Genomic DNA, 24,508 nt, shown 5'->3' with positions numbered 1-24,508 from the left:
CAAGGCGACTGTCGGCTCTGTTGCACCTCCTGAACCCAACGGAACTTTTCACTGCCTTCCGATTCCACATGGCTATGCTGTTATGATGGTGGACAAAGTAATGGAGGGATTTGAGGAGCTCGAGCTTGACCACCCTACAGGTGAAGGGGGAATCAGCTGGTTCATGCTCTGAGGAGGACATGTCTATGGCAGAAGGCCGAAATTGTGTTCAAAGTGTTGAGATTTCATATTCATAGTACTATTCGGCCAATTAAGCCCGCAAGACAGACTCATATGGAAAAATGTTCAACACAAATTGTCTTCGTCTCGTCGGAACGATCGATTTCGATATAAAAAACATGTCGATCTCAGATTGTATGTAAAAGTTAGAGCCATCGAAGTGCGGCCCTATGACAAGGCAAAATATAGCGTGAGGGATCAGACAAGTGTGTGATGGATGGCGTGAGGAATTAGACAAATGTCTGATGGGTCGCGCGAGGGATCAGACAGCTGTCTGATGGGTCGCGCGAGGGATCAGACAGCTGTCTGATGGGTCGCGCGAGCTGTTCGTCCCTCTAGGACCTGATTTGGTGTATTTTTCTTGTAAGGAAAACCTAGATGAGTCCTTTGCTTGTACGGAAAGTCCAGCCGCCTCTTATATATATAGGAGGTGATGTCCGATTGAAACAACACACAATCGAACAAATCAATGTACTACTTTTTACCCTAGTTTTTACATCTCTCCCTTGTTCTTTCTCTCTCGTTCTTCGCTCGTTCTTCGTGTTGGAGACCAGCGATCCTCGAGGCTCTAGGGGCGGGCGAACCGACCTAGGGCAGCCCATAGCTGCCGTGCGTCCAGACAGGTCCCTCCCGGGCGTTTGGGGTTTCGGGTCTTCAAAAGCGCCCGCCGACTGTCTTGTGTATCAAGCTGTCGGTGGGGTCTCCTTCGACGTGAGCTACGGTGTATTACCCTCGGTGTTGGAGGTACACAGTGACGTGTTCGTGTGTCAACAGCGGCAAATACCATGTTAGAACCATGTTAGAAGGAAGAGCGGGATTGGTGAAATAGTTTTTATATTGGTTGAGCGTCATCGGCATATATATAAAAGTACAATTATCAACTTAGAGTAGAAGACAAGATAGGGGTATTTTGTAACAATCAATATACTCAACAACAATTCCTTGAAAAATACACCCTCTCTTTGCAAATGTAAGACGTCTTAGGAGTTGAATTTGAACTGCATGCCAAAACGTCTTACATTTAGAAAGAAAGGTAGTAGTTTATAAGGTAGGGAAGATTGTGTCTTGAACCTGAAGATCATGGATGTTAGTGTCTAAAACGGCCGTTCATAAGGCTGGCCATAGTGGGGGTATCATAGCTAGTAACATAGTCTTGGGACTAGCAAACATGATGATGTGGCAAGTGATTAAAGAAGAGAGAGAGGATTAGAGTAACATAGGTGGAGTAGATACCGCAACATGTTAAATGCTATGCTACTATGTGTCATGTATGTCAATAAATGAGATCACCTATGATACTCCCCTGTCACGGTTTAGTAGGCGTGCATGCAAATTCTCTAGGACCTAGGTGGTTATTGATTGGCTGTGAAATGAGTTAAAAAATAGCATTCACACTATGCATGCATATAGAAGTAGTACAACGGAGTACTAATTAGCTGCTAGAAGTAAATGCAACGCGCCTTAATCTTTGTCTATTTTGGAAACGCACGCAAGTCTAACTGTGCCTTCTAAACTGTGACGGATGAAGTATTAGTTTATGATACTATGCACTATGAAGGTAGTATCATACAATACTGAGTGATACTAGTTTATGATGCTACTGAAGAAGTGTTGAGTTGTCATTAGTGAGTGAGCAGACAACATGGGGAGAAAGTTAGGACTTAGGAGGCGACGGTCTGGCCGACCTCGATCGGTCATATAAATGCATGCATGCTATGTGCTATTTTTGAGATCTGAGCATCTTTTTCATTTTATTTGTTCTGCCAATTACTAGTTGAGCATCTTTTGATTAGTTATTGTTTGAGTGGTCTAACTAAAAATAATCAACCTGCGTCTGCGTGCATAGCTCAACGTACGTACTGGCGTCCCGTGTATAAATAACACAGCAAGCTGTAGCTGAAGTGTATAACCTACCTAGCTAGGTCCGTTCATCATACCATACCATACCATACCAGCAATGGCGATGTGGGGGATAAGCAGCGCCGGTGCATTGGTGCTGTCCTTGCTGACCATCGCCATGCTGGTCTCCCCAACCTGGTCGGTCCCTCTCGAAGGGGAAGGGGAAGGGGCTGCTGCTCTCTTAACGGACTTCCACGCCAGGACGTGTCCGCAGCTCAAGACCATAGTGCGCTCCATGGTGAAGGCGGCGATAAAGCGGGAGGTTGCTCTGGCCGCCGGTCTCCTCCGCATCTTCTTCCACGACTGCTTCCCGCAAGGCTGTGATGCGTCCGTCTACCTCCGGGGCCGCGGGACAGAGCAGGCCATGAGGCCCAACAAGGGGCTCCAGCCACGCGCCCTAAAGCTCATCGACGACATCCGTGCCAAGGTGCACGCGGCATGCGGGCCCACCGTCTCCTGCGCCGACATCTCGGCCCTTGCCACCCGCGAGGCCGTCATCGTCTCCGGCGGCCCGACCTACTCGGTGCCCCAGGGCCAGTTGGACAGCTTCGGCCCTGCTCCCGAGAGTAAGGTCCTCAGCAGCCTCCCGTCACCGTCTTTAAGCAGCGTATTCGAGCTCGGAAGGTTCTTCAGCGCCAAGGGTCTCCGCACATGGGCTGACCTCGTCGCCCTCTCCGGGGCGCACACAATCGGGAGGGCCGGCTGTGGATTCTTCGGCGACCGGACCCGCCGCGGCGGCGATGCATTCGCGCGTAGGCTCAAGACCAACTGCACCCGCAGCCCGCAGCGGCTACAGAACCTTGATGTGGTCACGCCGAACCTGTTCGACAATGGCTACTACAAGGCCCTGGTGGACAGAAAGGGGGTCTTCACCTCCGACATGGCGCTCATCAGGAACAACAGAACGGAGCCGATCGTGAAGCAGTTTGCGCGGGACAAGAACGCCTTCTTCATCCAATTCGCCAAATCCATGACAAAGCTCGCCAACATGCACAGGCCCAAGGGGAACACTGGCCAGATCCGCCGCAGATGTTTCAGACCCAACGGCCGCCCGTATGTCATGGATATGGATGCCGCCGTCGACGTCCAAGACGGCTACTCAGCTTCTGCCTCTGCTTGATGCTCGACGACGGGTTATAGCGTGCTGCTGTACGTACGCTGCGACGACGTCGTACGGCGCGTATGCATGTGTCTGTTTACTAATTCCACTCCCTTTGTGTTTCCCTTCCTAAATACTCCAGTTCAGTTCGTGCCACAATAATAATAAGGGAAGATCCATACTCTTTTTTTACTCATATATTTAAAGACGAATTGATTATTATCAGGGACTCCCTCCGTTCACAAATAATTATACTTCCACCGTCACGGTTTAGAAGACATAGTTAAATTTACGTGCATTTTCATAATACACAAGATTTAGTACGCATTGCATTACTCCTAACACCTAATTAGTATTCCGTTGTACTAATGTACTATTTTTGTATGCATGGGTAGTGTGAATGCTATTTTTTAATCTATCTCACAACCAATTAATAAGCACCTAGATTTTAGTGAATTTTTAAACGCGTCTTTTAAACCTTGACGAAGGTAGTACCACGTTTTTAGGCTAAAATAGGGAAAACACTTTGTTTCATCCCGATGCACGCAGCAACCGCGTCGTGCGCCGTCCGATCGTGCCCCATCATCCGGGAAACTAACTAGACTCAACCGTTGTAGACACGACACGACTGTGCCAGCCAGTTCCAGCGTCTCGTGGGCCCGCGCACGCGTCCATCTCCCTCGTTCTTATCTCGACCACTTCCGTAATTTCCATCCCGGTGTCGCTCTCACCTTTCCCCCAGTCGAGGCAACGCCGCGCCCAAGCAAATGAGATGAGGACGGCGGCGACCACCACCGGCGGATCTTGCTGCTGCAATGCGGGAGGCTACACGTTGCATGGTGTTGACTATGTGGGTGCTTCGAGCTCTGCATTTCTCCATGCTTCCCTTTGCTCCATGTTTCGTGGATCTAGGCATCCAGCACCATGGGCCACCATTTATACTTCAGGGTGAGAAGGAGCTCTGAAGTCTGGTAGGTCCTGCAAATTCAGCGAGGAGCAACATCTTGAGAGACCGTGTTGCTAGCCCTTTAGGCTGGTAATAGTGGGAGTGGTGGTATCATATACTTGGGACTAGCAAACATGTTGATGTGGCAGATAATTAAAGAAGAGAGAAAGGGTTAGAGTAACATAGATAGATATCACAACATGTTAAATGCTATGCTACTATGTGTTATGCATGTCAATAAGGTCATCTATGATACTAATTTATGATGCTATGCATTATAAAGGTAGTATCATACAATAATATCATATGCATGATACTACTATATCATACTTCCCACTATGACCAGCCTTAGAGCTCACCGTCGATGCTGCGACACCACCCTGCTGCGAGCTCGCTGGTGATGTGACACCATGGGTGCTACGAGGGCAGCTGGCCCGTACTTGACGATGCTGCACAGAGATGCTGCCACACCATCGGCGATGTTGCAGACCCGCCTCGTCTAAGCTGGCCGTCATTGTTGCAACACCACTTTATGTTGCGACGTCGCCCGTGCTGCCAGGTCGACGGCCGTCGGCAACGGTAGGTGCTGCCTTGCCGCCGGCGATGCTGCAAACCAGTCGAAGTCGAGTCATGCAAGCGCATACTTCCGCAAGCCGCCTCGCCGGTGTTTTTTGAGCTTGTCGCGATGCTGCAAACACAGTTGTTAACGTAGATGCTTCCACAAACCACCTCGTTGGTGTTTTTGGAGATCATCGTCGATGCTGGAATGCTAATTTATTTGCTGGGAGCTTGCTGTTGATGGAGGCTGGCCATGTTGTGAGGGAGCGAGTGCTACGATGACCCGTTGCAAAGCTCGGTGCCAAGATTTGATATCAGTGATTGCTTCTTTCTTAGTATCGACGGGGCGGCTTGTTTGCTTGATATCCATGGCCGACAGAATGGTCAAGAGAGGACTGCATTGTACTTTAATTTGAGGACCAATTATTTTGACTAGTCGCCAACCCGTGTACTTACACGGGCTAGTATCATATGGAAAGTCAAATCGTACCATATTTGACCTTTTTAGAATTTTATTTCATTAGATTTTTTTATGTGTCATATATAATATATTTAAAGTTAGTTTTATCTTTAATTATATACAACAAAATATAAGTACTTTCAAATTCTAAGCTTTACACTATCATTTAAAAGATTATTAACAAAAGGTTATTCGTCTGTTTTCTAACTGCAAGAAGTCATCTACTTCCTATGCTCATTGAAAAAGAGAACAAAACAATTCTTCATCATCGACTACTTTGAAGCATAATAATAAGATGATATTGTTGGATGGACTTGCAATTACAGCCAGAGAACAACAGCAATAGCCATATGCATACCATATATGGTCCCATTGCTTTGCTGCATACATTAAATATAGTATATTAGATGTGTTGCCTCCCCTAAAGAAGATCGACCAAAAGATATTATAAATTATCAATTTTACTTTGAATAAGACAATCATACAATTGGATGATAGAAAATTTGCATATAGGAAGAAGTTGAATGATTTAAGGGCTAGAGAATATAAGTTATAAGGCGTGCTTCCGTACACACCATATAAATATTGTTTCTTCATGCTTACAACCAATCTGGGTTAAGCATACAAAAGAAAACCACACATCTATGTGTTATTTATTTTAGCAATTTCTTGAAGTATAACGGAATACATTTGACTTTCAATTGAAATAATATGCTTTAATGGACACTGTTGATTTGCGTCAAACTTTCTAATATATTATTTAAGAGCTCGCACCAACGAACACGTAATAAGCTTATTTTAAATGAATGTATCTTCCTGTTCTCTGTCTACTTCTGCACTCTGCTAGTTGTGCCATGCTAACACATTGTACTTCCATTATATATGAAACAATAAGAACAGAAAGCATCAATAGTGAACTGATATTATAATGGTCTCAATGTGGAAATACACAAATCTCTCACATAAAATTGAAATGAAGAGAATGGTATAGCGATCAAACCTTATGTTTCTGCTTAAGTTAATGATTGAGTTAAACAATATCGGATGTGGACATATAATCAATACATAACCCAAAAATAAAATGCCGCTAGATTTGCACAAAACACAAAAAAACATTCAGGTTGACGACATTGCATCAAATCAGATTAGGGTAGTTTGCCGATACAATGACTCTTTAGGGAGAAACATGAAACAACAATTAGTTAACCATAAAAAATGTACCTGAGAACATATACTTCACACATCATAAGTGATCGGACTAACACAATGTGCATTTGACCCGGGTAAAGCTTATGTTCCTAATTTCTAATTGTAAGAATAACATTGCATGTATTAGCATATATACGTGATGTAATCCTACCCTTCCTGTCTCAACCTCCGTATCTATCCTTTCCTTTTAAACTAGGATTAAATCTTGGAGGACAAGTATAGGTCATATTCTCCTAAACCATCTAGTCTACATGGTATCAGTTTTTCTTTCTTTCCTATGACTTGCTTCTGCTGCAACCCTAGCCATCGAACCCTAGCATTAGCCGGCCACCTCCCAAGCCGTCGCTGCTGCCATGGAGTTCGGCGACTTCGCCTCTTCTCCCAACTCCTACCTCGCATCCGGGTCGCTACTCTCCAACCCCTTTGCTGCTAGCTCCGCCAACCCTGCTGCTCCTAGTGCCACCGCCATCGATCTAATCAACATCCGCAACCACGTCACGGTCATCCTTGACTTCGAGGAGTCCAACTTTTGCATCTGGCAGACATTTACTCAATGTGCAGTCATTGATTTCGGTGAAACTTTCGGTCCTGTCGTCAAATCCGCCACAGTTCGTACGGTCTTGCAACTTGCTGCATCTCGACATTGGTTAGTGCATCAGTTGGACGTATCCAATGTGTTTCTTCATGGAGTCCTAGATGAGTGTGTTTACCGTGCTCAACCGACGGGTTTTATCAACACCATCTAACCCGAGCATGTCTGTCTACTGTCCAAGTCACTCTATGGACTTAAACAATCGCCTCATGCTTGGTACACATGCATTGGTGATTTTCTTCGGCGCCTAGGATTTACTTCAGTTCTTTCGGACACCTCACCTTTTGTGCTTCGTCGTGATTCAGACATGGCGTATTTGCTTCTTTATGTTGATGACATTGTGTTGACAGCTTCCTCGCCATCTTTTCTTCGTATGATCATCACCTCTCTCAGCATTGAATTCAAGATGAAGGATCTCTGGCCTCTTCACTTTTTTCTAGGTGTTGCCATTCGTCGCACGGCCTCTGGTTTCTTTCTCTCCCAAGAGAGATATGTTTAGGAGGTCCTTGATCGTGCTTCCATGTCCAATTGCAAACCAGCCTCCACGCCTATTGACACTAAGCCCAATGTCTCAGCTGCCTCTGGTGAGGTTCTGTCGTATTCCACTCTCTACCGAAGTATTGCTGGTGCTCTTCAATAGCTGACCTTGACACGACCGGACATAGCCTATGTTGTTTAGCCAATTTGTTTGCATATGCATGCTCCGTGTGATGCTCATTGGGGATTGATGAAGCGCTTACTACGCTATCTCCGTGGTACTACTTCGCATGAGCTTCGAATCACCGGCAGTTCCTCCATCGCCATTGCTGCTTATTCCGATGCTGACTGGGCTGGTTGTCCGGACACTCGCAGGTCTACTTCTGGGTATTGTATTTATCTCGGGGACACCTTGGTGTCTTGGTCCTCCAAACGCCAACCTATTGTCTCTCGCTCAAGTGCTGAAGCCGAAAACCATGTGGTCGCCAATGCCGTGGCTGAGTGTTGTTGGCTTCGTCAACTCCTTGTCGAGCTCCATTGTGTCGTTGACAAGGCCTCCGTGGTGTTTTGCGATAATATCTCCACGGTATACCTCTCTGCCAACCCCGTTCATCATTGTCGGACGAACCATATTGAGTTGGATATTCACTTTGTTCGCGGGAACGTGGCTTTGGGACAGTTCCATGTTGTTCATGTTCTCACAACTCATCAACTTGCCGGCATCATGACCAAGGGGCTTCCTACTTCTTCCTTCGAAGCTTTTCGGTCCAATCTTGGCATCTACTCTGATGACGCTCCGACTCGGGGGGGGGGGGGGGGGGGGTAAGAAGAACGTAGCATGTATTTAGCATATATACGTGATGTAATCCTACCCTTCCTATCTCAACCTCCGTATCTATCCTTTCCTTTTAAACTAGGATTAGATCTTGGAGGACAAGTATAGGCTGGCAATGTAACTGAATATATATGCACCCTTTAGGGCCTCTGATACATGCGATCATATTCTCCTAAACCATCTAGTCTACGCTGATACCGATGTTTGCTCCTTATTTTATTAATAGTTGATCCAATTTATTCTAAATAAATGACTCCAAAGATGTTCTAGACTTTCAGCATAGATATGCAAGCAAATGGCTAAGGCGCATTAATTGGTCACCGTACTTAGAAAGGTTCGACTGACTATACCACAAAATACCATCATACATTTAAAATAATACGTGCAGCTTATAGCAGGCTAATAGAAACTCATAAAGATCTTACAACTCAAGGTGATCTCATTTATTCAAAAATAGGTACCTGCAACTGGGAATTTTGCCAAAAAACAGGCTCTTGTTCATCTAAATCAAGGTCTATACATGTCCGAATAATCCTAGCAGCAAAAAGAAATCATACAGGTTAGAAACCCAAGAGTAAAGGAAGTATAATATTCTGATAGAGAAGCGATAGACTACGAAGAGAAAAACGAACCTGGGGAAAGAAACACTTAAATGCTCCAAGACAAAATAGCCACCATCTGAATTCATTCCAGCACACTTGATGAGAAAAACAAATAAAAATATCACCATTTCTTTCTCGATTATCTACTTGGTGCAAGAAGAAACATTAATCACTTTCGCAACTAATTTTTATAAGTAAACATGAGAGAAATGACTGTCAATTTCGTTTGCAGCAATAATAAAACAATTGCCAGTTACAAACAGTTTAATCTGACCACAAGACAACAACTATTGTATTTAATGTTTATAAACTATCTATATAATTCATTGGCAGCAATACGAATCTGCAAGCACGTAACAAATATACCCGTAGAACAGTAGCTATTCATTGCGGCATATACCATGCAATTGGCCATATCATAAATTAAATTTAGGACCTTGATCATTGATTTGAAGCTTATATTTTTAGCTTTTATACATATTTTATCCTTTTTCCACTGTAAATCAGCAGAAACATCTGAAGGGAAATAGCCCATGCATAGCTATGTTCTCTAAACATTACTCCCTCCTTTCCGATTTACAGGGCTCATCTCAAAAATTTCAGATTTCCATTATATTAGGCTCATTCTAAGTCTAATTAAGTTAGAGTGCTTTGAGTCCCACGCTATATTTAATTCATAAAGTTTAGGGAAATAAGATAAGTGGCTATGCATGCATCGTTTTCTACATCCATCATGCAAGTCCAATGAGAAGGAAGATGCTACATTTATTGCCTTGAAAACTGAGTATGTGAAAAATATTTCATTGGCTAGTTAAAACTAGTGTCATCCACTCACAATTCACCTTGGTTGATGAGATTTCAGATTTGAGCCATATAAACCGGAAAGGAGGGAGTACCTCATACACATTGTGAGCAGGTCCAACAGTTAGATGACTAAACCGAGATGAGATTATTGAAACTGGCAGAAAAAAAGGTATGCTGCAAACGATCAATTTATTATGCCGCAGGCGTTTAAAAAAAAGACTTGTTAGAGATTTCAATAGGATCTCCTAACGAAGTTTTAGGCATGTGTAAAAATACATCTGTATAAACATGTGGAATGTTTTATAAAAACATTTTGAAACTTTTGAAATTTGCGCTACCTAGCCAAAATATGTGTATAGATATATACTCCCTCCGTTTCTAAATATAAGTCTTTTAAAAAAATTCATTAGAAGACTAGATACGAATGTATATAGATATATTTTAGAATATAAATTCACTCATTTTGATTCGCATGTGGACCCTCTACTGAAATCTTTTAGAAAACTTATATTTAGGAATGGAGGGAGTACTAATTTTAACTTGAAAAAATAATATATTTCGAATTGAGAGCTCTTGGGCCTTGCTACGAGGTTATTGGACTGCAGTCCCGGAAATAAACGTAGCCCAGTTGAGTTTGGTTACCCTAAAGGCCCAGAACCAGAATAGAACGATCCCCTCCACTCGCGTGAAGTTTCTTCATGTTTACAGTTTCGCATTCCACTTCCCTTCCATACCGACCTCGCCATCGCAGCCGCCGCCGTGCGCCGTCGGAGGAGGTCTCCGACGCTGAGATGTCCTACGGAGAGGTACCGCCTCGCCAGGACGCGGAGTCCTTAATCAGGGGAGCGGCGAACCGCGCCGCGCCGGGCTCGGCCGGCGAGGAAGACGAGGAGATGTACGACGACGACAGGAGCTCCGATGCCAGCGACTACTCCTACGACGACGACGACGACTCCGGTGAGAGCGGCTGGTATTACGAAGACCGCGAGGAGGAGGAGGAGCAGGAGGGCGCCGGCGGGGACAGGGCCTGCGGGAGCGCGGAGGAGGAGGCCGCGTCGGCCGGCGTCGGCGGCGGCCCTAAGGCGGAGGGGAGTGCCCAGGCGGCGGCCACCTGCTGCATCTGCATGGATCCCTGGGCCCCCTACGGCGCTCATCGCATCTGGTCAACTTGTTACCATTGCCTGAATAAATTCCTCATTATCTCTGAATAAAAATCTGTGCTTGATACAGCTGCATTTCCTGCGGACATGTCTACGGCAGATCCTGCTTGGAGAGGTGGCTGCTCCGCTGCGGCAACGTCAGCGCCAAGGTTAATCTATTCATCAGTTACTGGAAGGCTAATCTTTTCATTAGTCATTACCATGCTATATAAGTTCATATGGAATTCCTTGCTAAGCTATTAATTACCGGTTGCTCCATGTGATGTTCTGTTTCCCAGTGCCCTCAGTGCAGTGAAAGGTTCAAGCACAGGCACATCATCAATCTCTACTCGCCGGTGCATCTCTGGAATGATTGCTGCCTCAAAGAGGTTGCCATTTCTCTGCTACTTGGTCCTCTGTTATATCAGTTCTGTTCGATGAAAAATGATTTATTGGTCACCAACTGCATACTTGATACCAAGAGTTACGTTGTTGAGTATTCCATCTATGGTTCTTAGACTTTGTTATGTCATGGTTCTATGGGATGGATCTGTGTGGCACTGCACTTTTTAGCTCATATCCAAAATGGTATCATCTTGCATTTCCTCTGCTGTTTCCCGGTGTCAATTGTTAGATTGTTACTGGTATTTTGAAGTCAAGTAGTTGGTTGTGGACTGAAATTGGTAGCCAAAACCACACTCCCTCTGTAGAGAAATATAAGAGCGTTTAGATCACTACTTTAGTGATCTAAACGCTCTTATATTTTTTTACCGAGGGAGTACAAAATAATGTTACACTGTATGCCTACTTTTTTATATGTTATACTATATGTCTGGTTATGGATTGGCGACGGCCTCATCGAGATGTCATCCATTCCCACTCTTCTCTCTTAGATCCGAGCCCAAAGTACGAGTTCAATTTCCTCTGTACACCCTTGTCCAGATGCTATTTCATTTAGGATCTCCCAACTCGAGGTTCGCTCTCTTTCATTCATCCTCGCCGATCCTTACATGCTTGCATTGCAACGATGATGAGATTGCGCTTACATGTTGTAGGCCCGGATGGAGGAAGAAAGGAGGCTACGTGACGAAGCCGTGAGGAGGCAAGAGGAGAGGATAGCGGCACAGAATCGATTCTTCGAGGAGAGGACGGCAGCACAGAATCAACTCTTTGAGGAGAGGATGGCGGAACAGAGTCAATTCTTCAAGGAGCAAAGGGCGGCACAGCGTCAAGACTTCGAGGAGAGCAGGGCGGCACAGCGTCAAGACTTCGAGGAGAGCAGGGCGGCACAGTATAAATACTTCGAGGAGAGACTGGCGGCACAGACCCTAGCCTTCAAGGAGATGCTGGCGGCACAGAGTCAAGCCATCAAGGAGAGGATTAGTCGAGGCATAGAGGAGAGGTTGGAGGCAGAACGAGCTCTCTACCAGGAGCAATTCCAGGTTAATTGTTGTCCATAATCGTGAAGAGGGAGTCTTAGTTTCATTACGTAACCTTCGTCTTTGCTACAATATTTAAACTTGTTACCTAAAAAATAATATGCAGAGTCCTGATGCTCTCAACGGCAAAAGTCCGCTATTGATGCCAAGCCTTCCTCCTCCACCTGCTCCGCACACTCATGTGAGTTCTCTTCATGCCTTTCAATCGCTGTCATTGCCCTTCCTAGCATAGAGAGTTGTGCTTACCATCTCATGCTTACAGACGCATCTATTAGCTGGATCGAATGACCCTGGTGGTGGTACATGTGCACACGATCAAGGAAGCCTAAGCACCCATCATGGTGGTGCTACTCCAACGTCGAGAAATTGACTCAGAGTTAACTCTTCTCGACTCTTGTTGCTAGAGTGTAGACATCAAAACCAGATTTGTTGTGAAGGAGCAAGGTGAAGCTCTGGGGTTCCCCCAACCTCCCTCCGCCGGAGTGGCCGACAGAGGGGGAGGCCACCCGTGGATTTCACCGGCGGCCGGCCATGGGGGAAAATAACGCTTGCCTCCGGATCGTCTCTCTGCACTGAAGAAGAAAGGGGAGGCGGTTACGCACATGACGTAAAATACGTTAGTAGAGAAAGTTATCGTCAAAGTTCAGTTCCATAGATCAGCTTAATCTCATGGTTTTCTTTTCACCTGAACTCTCACTGTTTGGTACTTCCTCCGTCCGAAAATACTTGTCATTAGAATGGATGTATCTGGATGTGTTTTAGTTTTAGATACATCATTTTTATCCATTTATGCGACAAGTAATTCCGGACGGAGGAAATACTATATTGCGTACAAGTAATCCATTGACGGTGTGAAACCGTTTCGGCAGAATTTTGAAGGAATCATTTCATTAAATAAAATCACACCTTAATCCTTGCTCACTCAGAAAACTATCAGTGGCAAGAATCTCAAAAGAGGAAAAGAAAAACTCTCAGTGATAAAAAACATAAGGATTTAATTTATCTGAAACCGTAGCCTCTAGGGGGTTGAATTGAATGCCTCATCGCTAAGAGCATCTCCAGCCGCGCCCCCTCCCCTAAGGTCCTTTTTTATCGCCGGTGCAAAAAAAAAACGGCCCAGTCGCGTCCCAAGAAGACCGTTTTTCGAAGGTGAGGGCTGGAATTGGCACCTGCGGTCCCATACCGAACCGAGGCGACGGGAAAAACTTTTTTGGCGCCAAATGTGTGTGGACCCACCGAGTCAGCGACTAGGCGCGTTCGTCGTTCTCATTGTCTCGTTTCCCGCGGGAATCAATGCGAAGGTTGCGCCACCGGTCAACCTTACATTAATCTTCACGAGCGGCGCAGTGAAGCCCGCTCGCGGATATATATGTGGGGAACGTCGCATGGGAAACAAAATTTTCCTACGCGCACGAAGACCTATCATGGTGATGTCCATCTACGAGAGGGGATGAGTGATCTACGTACCCTTGTAGATCGTACAGCAGAAGCGTTAGTGAACGCGGTTGATGTAGTGGAACGTCCTCACGTCCCTCGATCCGCCCCGCGAACAATCCCGCGATCAGTCCCACGATCTAGTACCGAACGGACGGCACCTCCGCGTTCAGCACACGTACAGCTCGACGATGATCTCGGCCTTCTTGATCCAGCAGGAGAGACGGAGAGGTAGAAGAGTTCTCCGGCAGCGTGACGGCGCTCCGGAGGTTGGTGATGACCTTGTCTCAGCAGGGCTCCGCCCGAGCTCCGTAGGAACGCGATCTAGAGGAAAAACCGTGGAGGTATGTGGTCGGGCTGTCGTGGAAAAGTCGTCTCAAATCAGCCCCAATACCTCCGTATATATAGGTGGGAGGGAGGGGACCTTGCCTTGGGGCTCAAGGAGCCCCAAGGGGGTCGGCCGAGTCCAAGGGGGGAAGGCTCCCCCCCCCCCCAAACCGAGTTGGACTTGGTTTGGTGGGTGGGAGTCCTTCCCTTCCTTCCCACCTCCCTTTTTTTTTCTTTCTCTTTGATTTTCCTTTGTATGGCGCATAGAGCCCTTTTGGGCTGTCCCACCAGCCCACTAAGGGCTGGTGCGCCACCCTCATGGCCTATGGGCTTTCCCGGGGTGGGTTGCCCCCCCGGTGAACTTCCGGAACTCATTCGTCATACCCGGTACATTCCCGGTAACTCCGAAAACCTTCCGGTAATCAAATGAGGTCATCCTATATATCAATCTTCGTTTCCGGACCATTCCGAAAACCCTCGTGACGTCCGTGATCTCATCCGGGACTCCGAACAACATTCGGTAACCAACCATATAACTCAAATACGCATAAAACAACGTCGAACCTTAAGTGTGCAGACCCTGCGGGTTCGAGAACTATGCATACATCGACCTGAGAGACTTCTCGGTCAATATCCAACAGCGGGACCTGGATGGCCATATTGGATCCTACATATTCTACGAAGATCTTATCGTTTGAACCTCAGTGCCAAGGATTCATATAATCCTGTATGTCATTCCCTTCGTCCTTCGGTATGTTACTTGCCCGAGATTCGATCGCCAGTATCCGTATACCTATTTCAATCTCGTTTACCGGCAAGTCTCTTTACTCGTTCCGTAATACAAGATCCCGCAACTTACCCTAAGTTACATTGCTTGCAAGGCTTGTGTGTGATGTTGTATTACCGAGTGGGCCCCGAGATACCTCTCCGTCACACGGAGTGACAAATCCCAGTCTTGATTCATACTAACTCAACTAACGCCTTTGGAGATACCTGTAGAGCATCTTTATAGTCACCCAGTTACGTTGCGACGTTTGATACATACAAAGCATTCCTCCGGCGTAAGTGAGTTATATGATCTCATGGTCATAGGAATAAATACTTGACACGCAGAAAACAGTAGCAACAAAATGACACGATCAACATGCTACGTCTATTAGTTTGGGTCTAGTCCATCACGTGATTCTCCTAATGACGTGATCCAGTTATCAAGCAACAACACCTTGTTCATAATCAGAAGACACTGACTATCTTTGATCAACTGGCTAGCCAACTAGAGGCTTGCTAGGGATGGTGTTTTGTCTATGTATCCACACATGTAAATGAGTCTTCATTCAATACAATTATAGCATGGATAATAAACGATTATCTTGATACAGGAATTATAATAATAACTATATTTATTATTGTCTCTAGGGCATAATTCCAACAGTCTCCCACTTGCACTAGAGTCAATAATCTAGCCCTCACATCATCGTGTGAATTACATTGTAATAAATCTAACACCCATACAGTTCTGGTGTTGATCATGCTTTGGCCGTGGAAGAGGTTTAGTCAGCGGGTCTGCTACATTCAGATCCGTGTGCACTTTGCATATATTTACGTCCTCTCCCTCGACGTAGTCGCGGATGAGGTTGAAGCGTCGTTTGATGTGTCTGGTCTTCTTCTGAAACCGTGGTTCCTTTGCTATGGCAATGGCACCCGTGTTATCATAGAACAAGGTTATTGGATTCAGTGCGCTTGGCACCACTTCAAGATCCGTCATGAACTGCTTCATCCAGACACCCTCCTTAGCCGCCTCCGAGGCAGCCATGTACTCCGCTTCACATGTAGAATCTGCTACGACGCTTTGCTTGGAACTGCACCAGCTTACCGCACCCCCATTAAGAATAAATACGTATCCGGTTTGCGACTTAGAGTCGTCCGGATCTGTGTCAAAGCTTGCATCGACGTAACCCTTTACGGCGAGCTCTTCGTCACCTCCATACACGAGAAACATCTCCTTAGTCCTTTTCTGGTACTTCAGGATATTCTTGACCGCTGTCCAGTGATCCACTCCTGGATTACACTGAAACCTACCTGCCATACTTATGGTCAGGCTAACATCCGGTCTAGTGCACAACATTGCATACATGATAGAACCTATGGCTGAAGCATAGGGGACGGAGCGCATATGCTCTCTATCTTCATCAGTTGCTGGGCACTGAGTCTTACTCAATCTCGTACCTTGTAAAACTGGCAAGAACCCTTTCTTGGACTGTTCCATTTTGAACCTCTTCAAAACTTTATCAAGGTATGTGCTTTGTGAAAGTCCTATTAGGCGTTTTGATCTATCCCTATAGATCTTAATGCCTAGAATGTAAGCAGCTTCTCCTAGGTCCTTCATAGAGAAACTTTTATTCAAGTAACCCTTTATGCTCTCCAAAAACTCTACGTTGTTTCCAATCAGTAATATGTCATCCACATATAATATTAGAAACGCCACAGAGCTCCCACTCACTTTCTTGTAAATACAAGATTCTCCAACCACTTGTATAAACCCAAATGCTTTGATCACCTCATCAAAGCGTTTGTTCCAACTCCGAGATGCTTGCACCAGTCCATAAATGGATCGCTGGAGCTTGCACACCTTGTCAGCATTCTTAGGATCGACAAAACCTTCGGATTGTATCATATACAACTCTTCCTTAAGGAAACCGTTAAGGAACGCCGTTTTGACATCCATCTGCTAGATTTCATAATCGAAAAATGCAGCTATTGCTAACATGATTCTGACGGACTTAAGCATCGCTACGGGTGAGAATGTCTCATCGTAGTCAACTCCTTGAACTTGTGAAAAACCCTTTGCCACAAGTCGAGCTTTATCAACGGTTACATTGCCGTCAACGTCCGTCTTCCTCTTAAAGATCCATTTGTTCTGAATAGCATTGCGGCCCTCAGGTAGTACCTCCAAAGTCCACACTTTGTTCTCATACATGGATCCTATCTCGGACTTCATGGCTTCCAGCCATTTGTTGGAATCTGGGCCCACCATTGCTTCTTCATAATTCGCAGGTTCATTGTTGTCTAACAACATGATTGATAAGACGGGATTACCGTACCACTCTGGAGCAGCACGTGGTCTCGTCGACCTGCGTGGTTCGACAGAAACTTGAACCGGAGTTTCATGATCATCATCATTAACTTCCTCCTCAACCGGCGTTGCAACGACAGAGGTTTCCCCTTGCCCTGCGCCACCATCCAGAGGGATGAGAGGTTCGACAACCTCGTCAAGTTCTATCTTCCTCCCACTCAATTCTCTCGCGAGAAACTCCTTCTCGAGAAAAGCTCCGTTTTTAGCAACAAACACTTTGCCCTCGGATTTGAGATATAAGGTGTACCCAACTGTCTCTTTTGGGTAACCTATGAAGACGCACTTTTCCGCTTTGGGTTCCAGCTTTTCAGGCTGAAGCTTTTTGACATAAGCATCACATCCCCAAACTTTAAGAAACGACAACTTTGGCCTTTTGCCATACCACAGTTCGTATGGTGTCGTCTCAACGGATTTTGATGGTGCCCTATTTAAAGTGAATGCAGCTGTTTCTAATGCATAACCCCAAAATGATAACGGCAAATCAGTAAGAGACATCATAGATCGCACCATCTCTAATAGAGTACGATTACGACGTTCGGACACACCATTACGCTGTGGTGTTCCAGGCGGTGTTAACTGTGAAACAATTTCACATTGTCTTAAGTGAGCACCAAACTCGAAACTCAGATATTCACCCCCACGATCAGACCGTAGGAACTTGATCTTCTTGTTACGATGATTTTCCACTTCACTCTGAAATTGCTTGAACTTTTCAAATGTTCCAGACTTGTGCTTCATCAAGTAGACATAACCATATCTACTCAAATCGTCAGTGAAGGTGAGAAAATAACAATATCCGCCGCGTGCCTCCACGCTCATCGGACCACACACATCGGTATGTATGATTTCCAACAAGTCACTTGCACGCTCCATTGTTCCGGAGAACGGAGTCTTAGTCATCTTGCCCATGAGGCATGGTTCGCACGTGTCAAGTGAATCAAAGTCAAGTGACTCCAAAAGTCCATCAGCATGGAGTTTTTTCATGCGCTTTACACCAATATGACCTAAGCGGCAGTGCCACAAAAATATGGCGCTATCATTGTTAACTCTAACTCTTTTGGTCTCAATGTTATGTACATGCGTATCGCTATCAAGATTCAATATGAACAATCCTCTCAGATTCGGTGCATGACCATAAAAGATGTTACTCATAGAAATAGAACAACCATTATTCTCTGACTTAAAAGAGTAACCGTCTCGCAATAAACAAGATCCAGATATAATGTTCATGCTCAACGCAGGCACTAAATAACAATGATTTAAGTTCATCACTAATCCTGATGGTAATTGAAGTGACACTGTGCCGACGGCGATTGCATCAACCTTGGAACCATTTCCTACGCGCATCGTCACTTCATCTTTCGCCAGCCTTCGTCTATTCCGCAGTTCCTGTTTCGAGTTGCAAATGTGAGCAACAAAACCGGTATCGAATACCTAGGCACTACTACGAGAGCCGGTTAAGTACACATCAATAACATGTATATCAAATATACCTGATTTTTCTTTGGCCGCCTTCTTATCTGCCAGATACTTGGGGCAATTGCGCTTCCAGTGACCCATACCCTTGCAATAGTAACACTCCGTTTCAGGCTTAGGTCCAGCTTTGGGTTTCTTCGTCGGATTGGCAACAGGCTTGCCGCTCTTCTTCGAATTGCCCTTCTTGTCTTTGCCGTTTTTCTTGAAACTAGTGGTCTTATTCACCATCAACACTTGATGCTCTTTACGGAGTTCAGACTCTGCGACTCTCAGCATCGCAAACATCTCGCCGGGAGACTTGTTCATCCCTTGCATGTTGTAGTTCAACACAAAGCCTTTATAGCTTGGCGGCAGTGATTGAAGGATTCTGTCAGTGATAGCTTCTTGCGGGAGTTCAATCCCTAGCTCAGCTAGACGGTTTGAGTACCCAGACATTTTGAGCACATGTTCACTGACAGATGAGTTTTCCTCCATCTTGCAAGCATAGAATTTATCGGAGGTCTCATACCTCTCGATCCGGGCGTTCTTCTGAAAGATAAACTTCAACTCCTGGAACATCTCAAATGCTCCATGACGCTCAAAGCGACGTTGAAGTCCCGGTTCTAAGCCATACAAGACTGCACATTGAACTATTGAGTAGTCCTCCTTACGTGCTAACCAAGCGTTCTTAACATCCTGATCAGCCGTAGCGGGTGGTTCATCTCCTAGCGCAGCATTAAGGACATAATCCTTCTTCCCAGCTTGTAAGATTAGCTTAAGATTACGAGCCCAGTCTATAAAGTTGCTTCCATCATCTTTCAACTTAGCTTTCTCTAGGAACGTATTAAAATTCAGGATGACTGTCGCGTGAGCCATGATCTACAACACAAATATATTCAAAGTGGACTTAGACTATGTTCAAGATAATTAGAGTTTAACTTAATCAAATTATTCGCTAAACTCCCATTCAAAAAGTACATCTCTCTAGTCATTTGAGTGGTTCATGATCCACTTACACTAGCTCAAGTCCGATCATCACGTGAGTTGAGTATAGTTTCAGTGGTAAGCATCCCTATGCTAATCATATCATCTATATGATTCATGATCGACCTTTCGGTCTCATGTGTTCCGAGGCCATGTCTGCACATGCTAGGCTCGTCAAGCTTAACCCGAGTGTTCCGCGTGCGCAACTGTTTTGCACCCGTTGTATGTGAACGTTGAGTCTATCACACCCGATCATCACGTGGTGTCTCAAAACGACGAACTGTAGCAACGGTGCACAGTCGGGGAGAACACAATTTCGTCTTGAAATTTTAGTGAGAGATCACCTCATAATGCTACCGTCGTTCTAAGCAAAATAAGGTGCATAAAAGGATTAACATCACATGCAATTCATAAGTGACATGATATGGCCATCATCACGTGCTTCTTGATCTCCATCACCAAAGCACCGGCACGATCTTCTTGTCACCGGCGCCACACCATGATCTCCATCAACGTGTTGCCATCGGGGTTGTCGTGCTACTCGTGCTATTACTACTAAAGCTACATCCTAGCAAAATAGTAAATGCATCTGCAAGCACACACGTTAGTATAAAGACAACCCTATGGCTCCTGCCGGTTGCCGTACCATCGACGTGCAAGTCGATATTTCTATTACAACATGATCATCTCATACATCCAATATATCACATCACATCGTTGGCCATATCACATCACAAGCATACCCTGCAAAAACAAGTTAGACGTCCTCTAATTTTGTTGTTGCATGTTTTACGTGGTGACCAAGGGTATCTAGTAGGATCGCATCTTACTTACGCAAACACCACAACGGAGATATATGAGTTGCTATTTAACCTCATCCAAGGACCTCCTCGGTCAAATCCGATTCAACTAAAGTTGGAGAAACTGACACTTGCCAGTCATCTTTGAGCAACGTAGTTACTCGTAGCGATGAAACCAGTCTCCCGTAAGCGTACGAGTAATGTCGGTCCAAGCCGCTTCAATCCAACAATACCGCGGAATCAAGAAAAGACTAAGGAGGGAAGCAAAACGCACATCACCGCCCACAAAAACTTTTGTGTTCTACTCGAGAAGACATCTACGCATGAACCTAGCTCATGATGCCACTGCTGGGGAACGTCGCATGGGAAACAAAATTTTCCTACGCGCACGAAGACCTATCATGGTGATGTCCATCTACGAGAGGGGATGAGTGATCTACGTACCCTTGTAGATCGTACAGCAGAAGCGTTAGTGAACGTGGTTGATGTAGTGGAACGTCCTCACGTCCCTCGATCCGCCCCGCGAACAATCCCGCGATCAGTCCCACGATCTAGTACCGAACGGACGGCACCTCCGCGTTCAGCACACGTACAGCTCGACGATGATCTCAGCCTTCTTGATCCAGCAAGAGAGACGGAGAGGTAGAAGAGTTCTCCGGCAGCGTGACGGCGCTCCGGAGGTTGGTGATGACCTTGTCTCAGCAGGGCTCCGCCCGAGCTCCGCAGAAACGCGATCTAGAGGAAAAACCGTGGAGGTATGTGGTCGGGCTGCCGTGGAAAAGTCGTCTCAAATCAGCCCCAATACCTCCGTATATATAGGTGGGAGGGAGGGGACCTTGCGTTGGGGCTCAAGGAGCCCCAAGGGGGGAAGGCTCCCCCCCCAAACCGAGTTGGACTTGGTTTGGTGGGTGGGAGTCCTTCCCTTCCTTCCCACCTCCTTTTTTTTCTTTCTCTTTGATTTTCCTTTGTATGGCGCATAGAGCCCTTTTGGGCTGTCCACCAGCCCACTAAGGGCTGGTGCGCCACCCTCATGGCCTATGGGCTTCCCCGGGGTGGGTTGCCCCCCCCCCCCCCCCGGTGAACTTCCGGAACCCATTCGTCATCCCCGGTACATTCCCGGTAACTCCGAAAACCTTCCGGTAATCAAATGAGGTCATCCTATATATCAATCTTCGTTTCCGGACCATTCCGGAAACCCTCGTGACGTCCGTGATCTCATCCGGGACTCCGAACAACATTCGGTAACCAACCATATAACTCAAATACGCATAAAACAACGTCGAACCTTAAGTGTGCAGACCCTGCGGGTTCGAGAACTATGCAGACATGCCCGAGAGACTTCTCGGTCAATATCCAACAGCGGGACCTGGATGCCCATATTGGATCATACATATTCTACGAAGATCTTATCGTTTGAACCTCAGTGCCAAGGATTCATATAATCCCGTATGTCATTCCCTTCGTCCTTCGGTATGTTACTTGCCCGAGATTCGATCGTCAGTATCCGTATACCTATTTCAATCTCGTTTATTGGCAAGTCTCTTTACTCGTTCCGTAATACAAGATCCGGCAACTTACACTAAGTTACATTGATTGGAAGGCTTGTGTGTGATGTTGTATTACCGAGCGGGCCCCGAGATACCTCTCCGTCACACGGAGTGACAAATCGCAGTCTTGATTCATACTAACTCAACTAACACCTTCGGAGATACCTGTAGAGCATCTTTATAGTCACCCAGTTACGTTGCGACGTTTGATACACACAAAGCATTCCTCCGGCGTCAGTGAGTTATATGATCTCATGGTCATAGGAATAAATACTTGACACGCAGAAAACAGTAGCAACAAAATGACACGATCAACATGCTACATCTATTAGTTTGGGTCTAGTCCATCACGTGATTCTCCTAATGACGTGATCCAGTTATCAAGCAACAACACCTTATTCATAATCAGAAGACACTGACTATCTTTGATCAACTGGCTAGCCAACTAGAGGCTTGCTAGGGATGGTGTTTTGTCTATGTATCCACACATGTAAATGAGTCTTCATTCAATACAATTATAGCATGTATAATAAACGATTATCTTGATACAGGAATTATAATAATAACTATATTTATTATTGTCTCTAGGGCATAATTCCAACAATATAAGCCGTCCTTCCCCTCGCCGGTGACCACACACCTCTTGCTGTCGACACCTTCTCCTCTTTTCGCCCCTTTCGTCACCGGCGCCTCCTCTCCCTCTCTCCACCAATGGCCGAACGCTACCCCGGCGACGGAGCGGCGGCAAATGGCAGGGGTGCAGCAAGGACGGCGGCAGAGTGCAGGACGACGATGACGACGGCAGCGACGTAGGTGACTACACCAACTTCTACAAGCTTCTCTGCATGTAGAAGGCAGTGGCGACGACGGCGGCGTAGTAGTGTTTCAATTTATTTTTAAATTATGTTTTTGTTTAAGTTTTGTACAAATATCAATGAAAACGCTGAATTTTCTTAAAATTTATGTCGTTTTTGACCGAATTTAGGCCGAGTTTGATTTTGAAAAACCCGATTAGGGGGCGGCTGGGAACCCGAGCCCCTCTCGCCAATTTTTCTGCTCTAAGCTATTGCCTGCCAGTTTGTCGAGATAGCTTGGCGGCGAAGAAAGTTACCGTCCTGATGGAGACGCGGTCACTGCCTGTGCCTCCCCTGCGATGTACTCCTCGTCCGCCTTCCGCCCCACGCCGTCGCCCGGTTTCGGGCCGACTGCCACGCTTGGTGCGCAATCATTGACGGCCATGGCCTCCTACCACGCTTCTTCACGTCACATGTCTTCCCGGATGTTTTCTCGCCGAGAAGTGGTTCAAGTAGTGGAGCTCGGGTGTTGCAAATCCTCACTCCTCCCTCGCTCCGCCGGCCTCCCGCTTAAGGAGAGCCGACGAGCACGAATTTGAGCGCCCTCTGTTTTGCCATGGTTGGGCCCAAGTAACTGACCACTGCAACGGCCTCCTCCTCCTCTATAATGAAAGAGAGGACGAAGTATACAAACGTTTGCAACCCCGCTACAACACGGTGCGTTCCCCTCCCTCCCTCCCTCTATAATTGAGGGCACATTCCTTGCCTTGGACACGGCCGGGTGTTCAAGCTGTTCAAGGATCATAAGATCTACTCTACTCTACTCGCCATACGTTCTTTTCTCGACACAATATAGACAATGGAAGATGCGCAAGTTCAATCCAGGACGTTGCGCCTTTGGGCACCTCCTCCACAATGTGAAAGATTTTGTGTGTGATGGTAATTGGCCGTCGGCCGAGTACGTGGGTCGCCACGATGGTGTTGTCATCATCCTGCTCCTGCACTACTCAGAGAGGACGTACGATATGGTTCAGCTCCCGGGACAAGTCTACAACTACGGAGGACAAACGTATGGTATGAGCTACCTCCAAGCTCCCTCTTGGCCAACTATGAGAAAGGTGTAGGCTATGCCAACTATGAGAATTGTCTGATATTGGCCATCATCTTCTAAAGATGCTTTCAGTTTCTCCAAGCACTCTTGTCGTCCTTACCTATACTGAGCTTGTCAGTGTTCTCGCGGAGAAACTTTCCTTGCTGTTAATTATCCTTGAACATTTAAAGCCCTTCGAATAATACCTTGCATCAGCCCGTCTAGCTCAGTTGGTAGAGCGCAAGGCTCTTAACCTTGTGGTCGTGGGTTCGAGCCCCACGGTGGGCGAATTTGTTTTCATTTTTCATTTTTTGTGTGCCTGCACAATCCTTGCGATTTCTTACTATTTTTTCAGTGTGCTGTTTTTCTTAATTTGCAAACTTTGTATCTTTTTTGCGGGGTGTGTCCTACGCGTTACTATTTTCTCAGTGTGTTGTTTTTCTTAACTAAATTTGCAAACTTTGTGTCTTTTTTGCAGGGTGTGTCCTACGCGTTGACCGACGGATCTTTTCGTCAAGTCTGTCTCTATCTAGTGATCGAGCATCATCCTCTATTTCTACAACAGAAGTCGTGTTTAATAAACCTTTGCAACGGAGATCTTGTTACATAAAAAATTACAACAGAGATTGCGCAGACAATTTTTTTCATCGGAGATGATATTGTAGA

General features: G+C 45.9%; 2 protein-coding genes and 1 non-coding gene across 4 annotated transcripts; all 3 read left to right on the top strand.

Moving 5' to 3' along the window:
* The first annotated feature begins 2,176 nt into the window (after window positions 1-2,176).
* On the top strand, window positions 2,177-3,238 carry LOC123450938 (cationic peroxidase SPC4-like). Its single transcript, XM_045127961.1, has one exon. The coding sequence runs from the start codon at window positions 2,177-2,179 to the stop codon at window positions 3,236-3,238; it is 1,062 nt and encodes a 353-aa protein (XP_044983896.1).
* A 7,155-nt stretch (window positions 3,239-10,393) lies between these two features.
* On the top strand, window positions 10,394-13,149 carry LOC123450062. 2 transcript variants are annotated; one of them, XM_045127465.1, is made up of 7 exons: window positions 10,394-10,862; window positions 10,931-11,009; window positions 11,139-11,228; window positions 11,733-11,813; window positions 11,895-12,281; window positions 12,385-12,459; window positions 12,541-13,149. In XM_045127465.1, exons 1-7 carry the CDS (start codon window positions 10,399-10,401, stop codon window positions 12,646-12,648), a joined length of 1,284 nt encoding a protein of 427 aa, XP_044983400.1. In that variant the 5' UTR covers window positions 10,394-10,398; the 3' UTR covers window positions 12,649-13,149. The 2 variants fall into 2 exon arrangements, with proteins under 2 accessions (XP_044983400.1, XP_044983401.1); XM_045127466.1 differs by lacking the exon at window positions 11,733-11,813.
* A 10,908-nt stretch (window positions 13,150-24,057) lies between these two features.
* Window positions 24,058-24,130, top strand: TRNAK-CUU. The gene has a single exon. It is a non-coding gene; the product is annotated as a tRNA-Lys (tRNA).
* The last annotated feature ends 378 nt before the right edge of the window (window positions 24,131-24,508 follow it).

Source organism: Hordeum vulgare, chromosome 4H, assembly GCF_904849725.1.
Source record: "Hordeum vulgare subsp. vulgare chromosome 4H, MorexV3_pseudomolecules_assembly, whole genome shotgun sequence".
In the NCBI taxonomy this organism is placed as follows: Eukaryota; Viridiplantae; Streptophyta; class Magnoliopsida; order Poales; family Poaceae; genus Hordeum; species Hordeum vulgare.
This window is presented reverse-complemented; position numbering and strand designations above follow the sequence as displayed.

Bases quoted from the DNA above. Each gene is read 5' to 3' on its own strand.
- LOC123450938 (XM_045127961.1), top strand. From the start codon at position 2,177: ATGGCGATGTGGGGGATAAGCAGCGCCGGTGCATTGGTGCTGTCCTTG.
- LOC123450062 (XM_045127465.1), top strand. From the start codon at position 10,399: ATGTTTACAGTTTCGCATTCCACTTCCCTTCCATACCGACCTCGCCAT. The intron at 11,229-11,732 runs GTTGCCATTTCT...CTTCTCTCTTAG, and splicing joins ATGATTGCTGCCTCAAAGAG to ATCCGAGCCCAAAGTACGAG. The intron at 11,814-11,894 runs GTTCGCTCTCTT...TACATGTTGTAG, and splicing joins TTAGGATCTCCCAACTCGAG to GCCCGGATGGAGGAAGAAAG.